General features: G+C 48.6%; 1 protein-coding gene across 4 annotated transcripts in view; it reads right to left on the bottom strand.

The window, feature by feature from the left end:
• The window catches only part of WWC3 (WWC family member 3), a 110,157-nt gene extending 96,727 nt beyond the window's left edge, over positions 1 to 13,430 (bottom strand). For 2 of the 4 annotated variants that reach the window (XM_070784423.1, XM_070784422.1), the window contains exon 1: positions 12,803 to 13,430. In XM_070784423.1, coding sequence (XP_070640524.1) covers positions 12,803 to 13,095 — 293 coding nt within the window. In that variant the 5' untranslated portion in view covers positions 13,096 to 13,430. The remainder of the gene's footprint in view (positions 1 to 12,802) is intronic. The other 2 variants (XM_070784425.1, XM_070784424.1) reach the window with 1 other exon arrangement.
• Positions 13,431 to 14,197: the final 767 nt, after the last annotated feature.

Raw genomic sequence — 14,197 nt, forward strand, 5'->3', positions numbered from 1 at the left:
TTGACCTTAGTGTCCCCATCTCTGAAAGAAGAAACCACAAGGTTCAGAGACTCCAAATACTGCCTTAGGGCACACATGAAACAATAGAGCCTTAAGTCAAACTCAAGACCATCCATGCCTAAAATCAAGGCTAACCACGTCTGAGTGGTCTCTGTGGTTACTGGTACATTCCAAGAACACACGATTATCCATGTTCAGGCATACAAACCTTAACTATCAAGAAAATGTTACACTGTAGTAAATCCAAGAAGAAATAAGAAGCATACAATACAGTTTTAAGATGTTCTTTCAAAAACATGTGAAAGATAAAAATGCTCATCTCCAAAGCGCCAAGTATCAATTGGTCCTTCATCCACAAATTTCATTTCACCCCAAACACTGACACATAATCACATACCACATCAACTTTTCTAAAATGGACAGCAGTGCTAGGAAGTCTTTCTGTAAGATAAATCCCTCTGAATGAAAGAGTCAGTTGCCTCGTGAAATCAACTGTATTTTTAACCTAGTAAAATCAGGCTGTTGCTGGTGGTACTCTTCCCTTACAGTCAGTCAAATTCCTGGGCAATGTTAACATGTGGCTTCTTGGTAAGTGTCTGGAATCATTGTATGAACATTTTGAGAAAACCAGAAGCCTTCTGCATGGTTAGAGGCTGCCAGCCTAATTTATGTAGCCTGGTCTGTTCAACTATTAAGACAAGGTAACCACCTGAATTTAAAAATAAGACTACTTTAAAAGAATTTTACAAACAACTTGACTGTGGTATCATCTATGAACCCTAAAATCATCCCATTTTATGTATAATTTCAATGATTTTTAGTAAATTTACTTAGATGTACAACATTTAGGACATTTTAGAACATTTCCATCACCCCAATCATACCCTTGGTTCCCACTCCCCTTTCCTAACTCCACCCCCACGCAACCACTAATCCACTTGGATGGATTTGCCTTTCTGGACATCATGGATCAGTAGCTGTGGGGTCCCAAGGGGTCTTTCTGTGGTTCCAGGTCTGTGAAGAGGGTAAGGGAAGGTGGAAAGCAGCTGTGAGCAAGCACAGATATGCATGCACACAATTCACAATTCCTGTAACTGGCCTTTAAAGACCATGCAAGTTCATAGAGCACAGATGGGAGAATGGGGCTCTTGCTTACCTAGGAACACAAAAGAATGAGAGTCCCATATCTGAATTCTCCCAAGAACTAAAACTTTTTGTACCTTGAAACCTTAGTTTCTTTTATTTCCCCACAATTTTAAACTTTGTATTTTGTATTGGGGTATATGACAGGCCACCAGGGTTTAATCCCTGGGTCAGGAAGACCTCCTGGAAAAGGGAATGGCTACCCACTCCAGTATTCTTGCCTGCAGAATTCCATGGACAGAGGAGCCAGGCAGGCTACAATCCATATAGGGTCACAAAGAGTCGGACACAACTGAATGACTAGCACTTTCACTCACTTTCTTTAGCCACCACAAAGTTGAATATCTGCATATAACTTATAGTCAGCCCTGTGTATCCACAGTTCTGTGCTGTAGTGTTCACTACTGAAAAAAATATCTGATGGACTGATACAGTCCACACCCAAGTTGTTTAAGGGTCAACTGTAGTCTTAATAGGCATGTTGTTTAAATAATCTAATCTAACTTGCCTTGGTTGTCTTATGACAGTTAGATGCAGCATCCTTGGGGCAGGTGGGGGAGGACAAAAATCTCTACTGAGAGGGTTCATGTAACAAAAGGGTCCCTCATTGGATTTTATGATTCTGAGCACCTTTTCTCTGGTTGGTTAGACTTCCTGCTGGGGTCTTCCTATTTCCTGCAGGGGTCTTCCTATCCTGTGTCTCCCGCCCCACCCCTGCCCACCCAACCCCCAGTAACTAATAGTCACCTTGATTAGACCCAGTATTCTCCTGAGAGGTCCACAAATGGTTTTCTATCAAGGGCCAGACAGTAGATATTTCCAGTTCTGCAAGCCACAAGGTCTCTGTCCAGAGACTCAACTTTGCCCTTAAAGGGTAAAAGCCGCCACAGACAATAACTAATCACGTGAGTGTGGCTGTGCTCCAATAAAACTTTATCTATAGACACAGACTTGAAATCCACATCACTCTTCTTTCTTTCTCAACCAATTAAAAGTGGAAATCCCATTCTTATCTGGCAGGCTGTATAAAAAACAGGTGGCCAGCCGGATTCAGCTTGTAGGCTGCTGTTTGCCAGCCCCTGTCCTAAGACCTCCCAGGGGCAGCCATCAGTTCAGCGACTGACAACAAGCCTTGTTGTTCTCGTACATGTAAGAGAATCCACCCACAAGGAACTTCAGGGACTTGTGTGGGGGCATGGTGAAGGCACAGGAGTGTACTTGGACCCTCGAGATTCTCTGACTTCAAGGCTGACCGTCTTCCCCCCATTCACTGCCCCCGCCACCGACCCTGGCAGCAGGCTGGTAACCACTGCGTTGTTGGCCTATTATTTTCTATAGGTCCTTCTTGTTTCCCCAGCTGTATTTGCATTACCTTGAGGAAAAGGGCTAGGATATATTAATTATGTGTTATCTTCCATCATCAGGGGTTTCCCTGGTGGCTCAGATGGTAAAGAATCTGCCTGCAATGCAAGAGACCCCAAGTCAATGCCTGGGTAGGGAAGATCCCCTTGATAAGGGAATGGCAACCCACTCCAGTATTCTTGCCTGGAGAACTCTACGGACAGGGCAGGATACCTTCCATGGAGTCACAAAGAGTCGAACACGACTGAGCAGCTAACACTTTTCATCCTCCATCTCACAGGGCACATCTAGATTATTAAAAATCCTACCACATGCTCGTTTCTGGCTACTTGTGCCTAATTTTAAAAAGAAATGTGAAATATTTTAGACTCTCTCTTTCTCAAAGTAACAAACTAAAACCTAAATTAAGATGTTCTTTTCTTTGACCCTCGGTTGATTTTTCTTAAAGGGTGACAGCAGCTCCTGTGGGCAAAGTTCACCTGGCAGCCCTCAGGATCACAGGACGGTGTGTCCTCTGCATTAAGAGCAAAAGCACAAAACCAGGTCCCTACAATGTGGAGGAACCTCACTAATATTAGGTGAGGTGAGAAAAGCCTGACATAAGAAGCCATGTGTACAGAATTAAATAGAGAGGATTTCACCTGTATGAAAAGCCCAGACAGGTAAATCCGGAGACAGGAAGTAGACTGGTGGCTTGGTGGTTGCCAGGGCTGGGCAAGGAGGGATGGGGAGCCACTGCTTCATGGCCACAAGGTTTCCTTCTGGGCTGATGGAAATGTTCTGGAACTGCATAGAGTGGGTGGCTATACAACACTGATGATGTACCAAGTGCTACTGAGTAGTTTATTTTTAAATGAGTTATTTTGTTTTGTGAATGCTACCTCAATAAAAACAAGTTTTTTTAGAGCATGGTCGTAGACCTCTACAATCTGACGGTGGAAAGAGCATCTAGACATAGTGTTAAATGAAAACAGCAAGTCACAGAAAAATAATTTTTTTTGACAGCAATATTGCATTTATGTAAAGTTGTGAAACAAAGATCTGGGCCTCTGCACATACACTTAGGCACAGGTGGAGAAAAAGCCACACACAGCAAGCTATTATCATGCTGCTCTACCAGGGAGGGGGGCAGCTGGGGAGTTTCTCATGTTCTGCATATTTCCACATTGTGTCATTCCAATAAGGCAGGAAGGAATGCTTCAGTGGGTCCCCCATGTCATAGAAAAACACCCCAAGGTCCCTGAGGGCCTGCACATTTTATTAAAGGGCAGGCATGCACACCTGTGTATCAGAGCACAGCGCCCGAAGAGCCTTGGGGTGTGGCGGGTGGGGGGGCTGGTCTGCAGGAGAGAAGTGCGCACAGCTGCTTGCAAAGAAAAACTCCATCAGGCAGCTCTTTGGTCACTAGGATGTCAAGCAATTAATTTTTACCAAGCTTTTCCCTCCTTTGGCATTGAAGTTGGTCCATCCCATGAAGTGCGTTAAGTTTCATAAATGAGTACCACAGGCCTCAGAAGGGCCCACGTCAGGCCAGCACCACCCCCTCCCACCACCACCCTTTACAATCTTTCCTTTCCTCTTTGAAGAGGGGCATTTCTGGACAGGGCAGTGGAGGGGAGGGGGCGAGGATGGCTGGCTGCAGCCAGACCATCTCTGGGCTGCTCTCTGAATGCCAGGCTTCCCCCACCCCTTGGAGACTGGAGCCCTGGTGAATTGGCTGGAGTGACACAGCCTGGTCCCTGACACAACAGGCAAGGTCCTGCAGTCGTGCAAGCAATGAGGCACAGGATGAGGGCACCTTCTCTTCTTTCTGAATGAGACAGATGACCATCTTTGCCCAACTGGCAAAGAAAAATTCATAAATGCACCCAGTCACCTAATTCTGTTAACCATCAGCACCTCCTATGCCTCACTTCTCTACTAGCCCTGGGGCTACACTGTGACTCCTGGCTGTACATTGTAATCTCCAGGAGAGCTTAAAACTCAGGGCTACCTGGCCCTGGTGCGGAGGTGCCAGCATTCCTGAAGCTCCCAGCCAGCTTGAGACTGTGCACATCTCCAGCGGCGAAGCCTGCTCCCCATTCCCAAGGAGCCAAAACAAGCAGAAGACCAATGAGAACAGACAACAGCTGATCACAGCCAGTCTGAGAGCTCTTTTTTTTTTTTTTTTTTCCCCCACCGAGTACACAAGGTCATGTTTATATTTTGACACTGTAAACAGAGGAATGGTCATTTTTCTGTGAGTAAAACAGCTAGGAGCTGACATTCGTCGAATTAAAGATACAGTTACTTCCTAGATCCTGCAAGGACACCTGGACAGGTGGGTTGCTCCAAGGCAGCAGCCCCACCAGGGAACAGTATTTGGCAAGGAAAGAGAATGGAGCACTGATCCAGGCTGCGATGTGGACAGATCTCGAAAACATGATGCCGAGTGAGATAAGCCAGACGCAGGAGTCCGCAGACTGCATGACTCCACGTACACGAAATGTCTAGAACAGACAAATCTGGAGACACAGAGAACAGACTCGTGTTGCCAAGAGATGGGGAGATAGGGAATGACTATTAATGGGTACAGGCTTTCTCTCTGAGGCGATGAAACTACTCTGGAATCACACAGCAGTGGTGGTCACACAACCTTGTAAATGTATGAACAACCACTAAATGGTGCACTTTAAAATGGTATGTTCTATGGTAGGTGAGGGCTTCCCTGGTGCCTCAAATGGTAAAGAATCCACCTGCAATGCAGGAGACATGGGTTCCATCCCTGGGTCGGTAAGATCCCCTGGAGAAGGGCATGGCAACCCACTCCAGTATTCTGGCCTGGAGAATCCCATGGACAGAGGAGCCTGACGGGTTACAGTCCATGGGGTCACAAAGAGATGGACACAACTGAGCATCTTCATTAGGCCACCTGGCTCCCTGGCAGACACTTGGTCATGTCTGAAGTCACTTTTGGTTTTGCCGTGACTTGGAGAGGTGCGCTACTGGCAGGCATTCAGCAGAGAGACCAGAAATGCTGCAACCTGTCCAGGTGTCCTGTTAACTATACTCCACTATGCAGGACAGTCCAACAATAACGGACTACCCACCCCTAAACATTCACAGACACAGCTTGGAGAAGACTCTTGAGTCCCTTGGACAGCAAGGAGATCAAACCAGTCAATCTTAAAGGAAATCAGTCCCAACTATTCTTTGGAAGGACTGATGCTGAAGCTGAAGCTCCAATCCTTTGGCCATATGATGTGAAGAACCGACTTGTTGGAAAAGACCCTGAGGCTGGGAAAGACTGAAGACAAGAGGAGAAGGGGACGACAGAGGGTGAGATGGTTGGACGGCATCACTGACTCAATGGACGTGAGTTTGAGCAACCTCTGGGAGTTAGTGATGGACAGGGAAGCCTGAATTGGACACAACTCGGTGACTGAACTGAAACATTTACAGTGCCAGGGCTCCAAAACCCCAGTCTAAAGTAATACCTGCTCAGTTTGGACACCCTTTAGGCCCCTGTCTATCAGCAGTACAGCACGCTGAATGACCCCACTTGTTTCTCTACATAACCAAATCACTGAACATAACACCATCATCAACAATGGTGGCAAAAATAGTGATGGTTGATAGTGGGGTTAATAGGAGGCCTCCACCCCAGCCCCTGCTGAGTCCCAACTACTCCTAAGGTGTCAGCAAAAAAGGTTCCTTTGACATCCCCCACCTCCTGGTTTCCCCTGCCTTAATTCAAGTGTTGGCTAAGTCCTGTACACTGCTTGTCTCGTCACAATTTCTCTGACATAATCCTCAATTTTTCTAATCCAAGAGCCCTGACTATCTCTAGCTCAGGTCCATCAGCCTCTGTGAAAACCTCTGACAATTTCTGACTGCCCTCTTCTCTCAGAAGTGCACCCTGTCCATCGCTTATACGTGGCTAGCTCATCAAGCAGGACTTGGTGCCTCACATGACTGAAACTCCAGGCCCCATTCACAAGGAACAGGACTCCTAGGGGTGTTGTGAGGAGCCTGGGAGAAAAACGGATGTAAAACGCCTGGCCCAGCAGCCCCTGAGCACCCAGGACACCTCAGCCCATGCGGCTCTTATCAAACAACACCAGGCTGACCAGACCCTTCCATTCTCTCTGGGAAAACAACACACAGGGTGCAGGAGTTTCCTACTGCTGCTGTGAGGAACTGCCACAAAGCAGGTGGTTTAACACAACACATGTTTACCGTCTCACAGTTTTGGAGGTCAGAAGTCAAAAATCAGTTTCATTCGGCCAATAGCAAGGTGTTGGCAGGGCCGCATTCCATCTGGAAGCACGAAGGAAATATACACCTCCTGGCTCTTCCGGATTTGAGAGGCCGCCTACATTCCTTGGCTCCTGGCCACACAGCTCCAACATCTGCTTCTGCTGTCGCATCTCCTTCTCTGACTTTGAGTGTTCTGCTTCCCTCTGGTCAGGACTCTTCTGCTTACCCTAAGCCCAGCCAGATAATCCAGGATGATCACCTCATTTCAGGATTCTTAACTTAATCCCACCTACCAAGGCCATTTCTGTGCGAAGGTAACATTAATCAATTTAGGAGACTAGGCCATGGACATCTCTGGAGCGCCATTCTTCTATCTGGGTGGGAGGGGTAGGGAGGAGGTCTGTTAAATATCAAACAACAATGAATATAAGATAAAAGTAACCAGGGGAATCGAACATAGCACAGGGGGCACACGGTTACCGAGCCAAGGGAGGGGAAGGTATAGACAGTAGATTTCGGTTCAAGTCTGGAGTCAGACAGACGCGTTCTTTGTTGGCTCTGGGAAGCAAGGTTACTAAGGCAAGCCCCTGGGCTTCAGTTCCATCATCGTCCCACTGACAGCTCACGCAGCCTTTGTCGGCTTTCAGTGCCCTGGAGTGTGTGGCCCACAAGCAGCACCCCTCGTATGTCCTAAGACCCAAGGGACCCCAGCGGGAAGAAAGCAGGAGGCAGGAAGAACACAGTGAGGCCTCAGGGTAAATAGAACATGAGCACATGTGAGCCCCACGGGAGGCAGGCACCTGTCTGCTGGTGCTCGCCACTGGTGCTTCCTGGACCCGGAAGGGTGCCTGAGATGGGGAGGCTGTGAAACAGTTACTGAATGAATGGACGGATGAGCCAACAAACGAATGAAGAGAGGCAGGATGCCTCAAATTGAATAGGGACAGGGCAGTGGGGTGGCGTCTGTGACAGAGCATTGGATCATGGTCAGAAGATTCAGCTCAAGTCCCAGTTCCTCCCACAGTGGGTGGGACGTACCCCTTGGCTGTGGCCCTCACATGCAAGATGAGGAGAGGAAAGAGGCCATCCTGGCTCTTTGAAGCCCAAAGCTGGAGGATTCAAGCTCCACGTGGTCTTGCCTGGGCCTGACCTGCCTAACACAAAGACTCTGGGTCAGTCAAGCTAACCGGTTCCCATCCTTATTTCAAACACCTAGCAGTTCCTTGTCCGCAGCATTCTTCTCATCCCCAGTGCTAAGGAAGCATGAGATACACTCAACCTAGGAGACAATGGACAAGGATAAAGAACTCCCAGGCTCTAGTGAGCCACCTCCTTTTCTCAGAAGCCACCACCTTCTGCTGAGGGTGTCTGGCAACCACCACTGTCTACATTTTCTGGGTCTCCCATCTCCCACACAAACCTGGTCTCCATCCACTATCCTAGCACACAGGAGGCCAAGAACCTATAAATATTACTTCATTTGACTGGATTTAAATGAAAATAACTGAACTCAGGAAATTTTAGCTCTGCTTTTATTCCATCAGATTACTTTTACTGAATTTACTGGAAAGGCAGCCAAATAGCAAAAGGACCTGGGCAAGAAGAGCTCACTGGGCTCAAGTGTTAAAGTGACCTTTAACACGTCACTTGACCCACGGGTTTCTACAGTAGAACCTACGGGAGAAGGGGAAACACAATTTCCACTTCCAAAATCAGAGCGACAGGGAAGAAAAGGAAACTTAGAGATTTCCAAACATCCGGGAGCTATTTTTAGAAATGAATGACTTTTCCACTCACTTTTCTTAAAGAAAAAAAAGAAAGATATTAGACCAAGAACAAATCAAGAAATGGTTGTTGATAATCTAAATGGAAGAAGATTCTTACAGAAGTCCCCTCTTTATGTATTTAAAAGCAAGACACTCCTCTATGTATATACAAATACACACACACACACAAACACACCTATAATCTTAAAGAATGAAAAGTGGAAAAATCATTATTTATCACAAAGTTGATAATAATCCCAAAATAGACCCTGTGGGATAAATATACTAAGTTGAGTTGAGTGCATGCTCAGTCGTGTCCGACTCTTTGCAACCTCATGAACTGTAGCCTGCAAGGCTCCTCTGTCCATGGGATTTCCCAGACAAGAATACTGGAATGGGTTGTCATTTCCTTCTCCAAGGGATCTTCCCGACACAGGGATCGAACACATACCTCCTGTGTCTCCTGGATTGCAGGCAGATTCTTTACTGCTGAGCCATCAGGGAAGCCCAAAATACAGTAAACCTCCTATTAATTAACACTGAATACAGGTTCTAAGAAGACAGCAATGGTGTCATCTGGCCCTGTTATGTGGGGCTCCAACCTGGCAAAATTCGAGAACCATGGATTGTTTTCTCTTTAAAGCAATAGCCTGTTCAAAGGACTTTTGATATATCACAGGATTTCTCCATGTGGCGCAGGTCAAACCCCAGCTAGTGAACAAATGGATACCTAAAAGCTTTTGTCATAATATAATCTGGGCCTGCCACCATCATCCTGATCGTTTATACTCTGCTTTGATCTCAAATGTGCTATGTCCACCACTCTTAAAGTGCCTGAGGTTGGCATTTCCAGTAATGTACAGTCCCAACTGAGCTATGGAAAACAGAACAGTAAGTTTCAACCGCTCAGTCCATCTAAAGGTTAATAACAATACAACGTCAAAAGAAGCAGACATATATACAACCATCAAAGGCACTGAATTTTTCTAAGAGAGGCAAAAAAGTTCTTCCCGTATTTTCCATCTAAATGGTAAATACCTTTTTATAAAGTGGCCACTGACCTCCAAGTTAATATATGTGGAATACATATGTGCCACTAATGTAAACCACACACAACTCACCCACAGAAAATACCAGTCACAGAAACAGTGAATTAACTTTATTGACTGGTTGATTTGATTTTTTTGGCTTCACCGTGCAGCATGTGGAATTTTAGTTCCCTGACCAGGAATCGAACCCGTGTCCCTGCACTGGGAACAAGGAGTCTTAATCACTGGACTGCCAGGGAAGTTCCAACTGTTTATTTTTAAACAAAGTTTTGGGGTATGACTCCCAGAAAACTATGAAAATTATATGCACAGTACTGATCTGCAGAGATAGTGAATTTAAACCTGCAGTGTGTTCATAATCCAACTAAAAAATTTCTGTTTTGATGTATATTACCATATGTGAAATAGATCACCAGTCCAGGCTCGATGCATGAGACAGGGTGCTCAGGGCCGGTACACTGGGATGACCCTGAGGGATAGGATGGGGAGGGAGGTGGGAGGGGGTTCAGGATGGGGGACACATGTACACCCATGGCTGATTCATGTGAATGTATGGCGAAAACCACTACAATATTGTAAAGTAATTAGCCTCCAATTAAAATAAATTAATTAATTTTTTAAAAATTAAAGAATTCTGTTTTGAAAATACTGAGATTTTTTTACACATCTGTTACCACATCTGTAAAGATATTTCCCTAGGTTTGCAACCTCTTTGTTGTAACGTGAAAAAGAAAGTACAGCTACAATAATTCACCAACATGCCCTGAGCTGGCAATACAAATGCTGTTAGACACAACACTGAATGGAATTACTGTACAACTCTAGAAGAGTTTGTTCACAACCCTTGGCCCTCAGTTACCTTGCTTACAGCAGCATATTTTATGCTATTACAGTTTTCATAAATTATATATGAAATGCTTTCAGTCAGCAAGAATCTTCACCTACCAACTACATTCATCTATTTCTCCATAATTTCATTGTCTTTAAGAACCTATTTATTTGCCTCTTCTGACAGTTTTCCATTTGGAAGCTGTTTGGGTAAAGTCTTCATTTCTTGAATACCGTTTTCGGGTCGTGTGAATCAAACTCGACTCAAAAAGGGTTTTAAGTGTCAGATACACAAGGAGAAAATGCTGTGCTCCAACACACAATTTTTTCCATATCATAAAAATCAATCACAACCTTAAAGGATAACCAGTCACTAATAAAAATCGGCAGGACTCTGTTTTGAAAGAAGAAGGAGAATGACTATTACAGCATTTACACCCTTTCGTAGACTCCACTTAAATGTTTGTGGCTTGCTGAACATTCCATACATATTTCGGGCAAGGTATTATGGGAGCTGAAGTGCAAGCTGTCCCCTACTGAATTTTCACTCACTATAAAAACAATGTCTCATAAAACTGTACACATGTTTTTACTTTACAAAAAAATGCAAAACATCCACTTTTGTTCACTCCATCGACGCTCTGAGCATTAGAAACTGGACTTTTTAAAAATTTGTAGCATGAGTGATGTCTGAAAAGGATGAAAATGTCATTCGGTAACACAGCTTTCTGGAAAGAGGAACGCAGGCAATGTGTATGAAATACACAGAAAGGAAGTTTCTACCAGCTGTCTTCTGTGGGTCAGCTCACCTATGTCTTGAATTGTGCCAATAAAATTAAAATTTTTGCATTTATACTTTTCCTCATGAATCTACACTCCAATGTGACCACAACTGTTTTATATTATCTTCATAAAATGGGTCTTCACCTTTTCTAAGCAAAACAGTACTTTTAATTGGTTCATTTTCCAGTTGTTTGGATTTTTAACAGACATAGAACATAGAAGGGCACCACATTCAAAGCAGTTCTACCAACTCCAGAACCTTCCAAGGCTTGATCAGACAGCTGTGGCTCTAGGCTTTAGTTAAAATTATAATATGATCTCACCTGATTTTCAAAATAACGAAGCACCTTTTTAAGCCAATAAACTGTGCTATAATTTCTCTGAGTTTGAGTCCAGAAGTTGGCCAGGTTCAAAGAGAATGTTAGGGAACCACGAGCCTTTTGCCTTTCTTTGTCTTCCCCTATTTGAACCTAGAGAAATCTTCAAACAATAATTCAGCAGCTTCCCTCCTGAAAAGTTTATTTTCAAAGGCCAGTGCCATGTAGCGCTGCCTTTCCTGTGCAGGTAGGAGGATGTAAGAGCCCATCACCACGCTGGGCCTTTTCAAGTCTTAAAATCATTTGGGAAGCTTGCAGTATTTCCTTTCTGGTACTCAGGCCCAACCTGGAGAGAAGTTGCTCCAGAGAGGACAAGATATCAGATAATCACTGGAATCCCTGGGTTTCAAGAGAATCCCGAAATGCTTCTCCCCAAAAGCAGCTGAACCACTGAAACCAACAGGCAATGGAACAAAATGTTACCGAAAAAGTCATTACGTGAAACTCAGTGGCAATCTAGCACTGCTTTCGGAAGCATCCGTTTTTCACTCCGGGGGATTCATTCACATGAATAATGAGACAACTGAAGGCTCTCCTCAGATCTTGCACAGAAAGGAAACCTAAAATTCAACTCTTGTTTTCCCTTTATCCCAGAAGCATATGGGTCTAATCATAGTCCATTCTGGCCGCAGTACACAAGGCTTTTTCAACTAGAATTTGAAGTCACTTTCTAAGGCGCTGAAGAGTAACCACCCCAGTTTGATGGTTACTCCAAAGACTCTGAAGTGTCCCATCTGGCACAGTCCTCGCTGAAAACTAGGCTGAAGCCGCCAGACAAGGAACCCACACCACGAGGCTGGGACGCACGGTTGTGCTACAAGATGACAGCTCATCTGGCCACCGCGGGGCTGAGGGGCGCCTGTGGGCCCACAGTCGGGGGCGGTGGGCCGCAGAGGCCCGGCAGGGATGGGCGAGACTGCGGCGGAAAAAGGAAGATGGCCATCCATCAGCCCCTGGAGAGGAAATTACAGGCGCCCAGCTCCCAGGCATCGGTCAGCGGGTGACGTGAGGGAACCAAGTCAGAGTGTTCGTCCCGCGGTGGAAGCCGGGGCTCCGCACACCAGGGGCTCGAGGCCGGGAGAGGGGGAGCCTCGATCTTCGGCCAGGGTCCCGAGGGTGGGGGCGCCCGGATCCTCTCTGGGCCCGGAGGACGGACGATCTTCGCCCAGACCCCGGAGGCCCCCCGGGTCCTCAATCCTCTCCCTGGGCCCAAGGTATGGGGCGCCCTAACCCTAGCCCACGCTCCCCCCCTTACCGGTCGCGGGGGTCGATCCACGACGTCTGGCGCGTGTTGTGGTCGATGTAGAAGACTCGGCCATCGTAGTCGCGCGCCTCCTCCCAGCCGGCAGGCAGCGGCAGCTCGGCGCTCTCCCGGGCCCGAAGCGGTGGCGGCGCGGAGGGCGCCGAGGGCGCGGGGGGCACGGGGACCGCGGCGGGGGGCGCGGCCGGCGGCGGCTCCCGCGGGGGCTGCGCCGGTTGCGGTGGCTCCCGCGGGGCCTCGCGGGGCTGTCCCCGCCGCCGCCGCCGGCCGCCGCTCAGCCACGGCATGACGGCGCGGGCCCCGCCGCCGCCCGGCCGCCCCACGCGCGCCGCCTCGTCCGCCAGCACTAAGGCCCGGCGCTCGGGGCGCGGGGGCGGCCGCGGGGACCCGCCCGCCGCGCCCGGTGCATCCTCCGCCCGGCGCCCGCGCACCGGTGCCCGCCTGCCTCCTGCCGCCTGCCGCCCACCCGGCCCTGCGCGCCGCCGCCTGCAGTGCCTGGATCACTCGGGTGGCCGCCGCGCGTGGAGTCACAGCCCTAGAGCTGCCGCAGCCGCTGTCGGCAGCCCCTCAGTTCCCGCGGCTCGCCCGGCCATCTTCGTTTCACAGCACCGTCTTAGGGGCGGGGCTACACAGGCCCCGCCCTGTCGGTGGGCCCGGCCCTCCCTCCACCCCTTCGTCCTCGGCGGCTCCTCCCCTGCTTGCTGCAAGCCCTTCGATCTCCCTTGGCTGCTCCGCCTCCAATCTCCCTTGGGGGCTCCTTGGCTCTCGGCCCTTCTGGCCCCGACCCCCTCACCCCCGCCCGCTGCTTCTACTCCTCCTCCCCCGCCGGCTGTTCCAACCCTCCCAACGCTCGCCCCCTGCTCCTCGGTCTTCCCCTCCTGCTCCGCGCGCTCCTCCCTCTTCTCTCCTCCACCACCTCCTTGGGCCTCGCCGGGAAACCGCACGGGGGCCAGAATGGGCGCCGCCGCGTCCGTCCGCCCCCGGGCCACCGCGGAGAGGAAGGAGGGCCGGGAGATTGGCGGCCCCACCCGGGCTGCAGACGCGGCCTGCCGGGGGCTGACTCCTGGGACCCAAACAATTCCCGGGGGAGAGGGCGGTCACCTCGCTGCACCCATTCCCAGGCCTTGGATGTCTGGGGTCCTCCTATCTGCCCACTTGATGGGGGAGGGGAGCTGTGCCTTAGGTCTCCCAAATACCGAGGGTGGCCCCCGCGAAGGCGGGTAGGTCCCCTGAAGGGAGGTTGAAGGAGCTCCCTAGCTGGAGGAGGAACCTGAGGCCGGTCCTCTGGGCTGGGGCCTGGGGGACACCTGAAAGTGGGGAGCTGGTTAGGTTGCCACTTCTCGTCCCTGCTAGGAGAGCCCCAGCAGGGTTGATGTGAAGTCCCCACTC

The sequence above is a fragment of the Bos indicus genome, chromosome X (assembly GCF_029378745.1).
Source record: "Bos indicus isolate NIAB-ARS_2022 breed Sahiwal x Tharparkar chromosome X, NIAB-ARS_B.indTharparkar_mat_pri_1.0, whole genome shotgun sequence".
NCBI lineage: Eukaryota > Metazoa > Chordata > Mammalia > Artiodactyla > Bovidae > Bos > Bos indicus.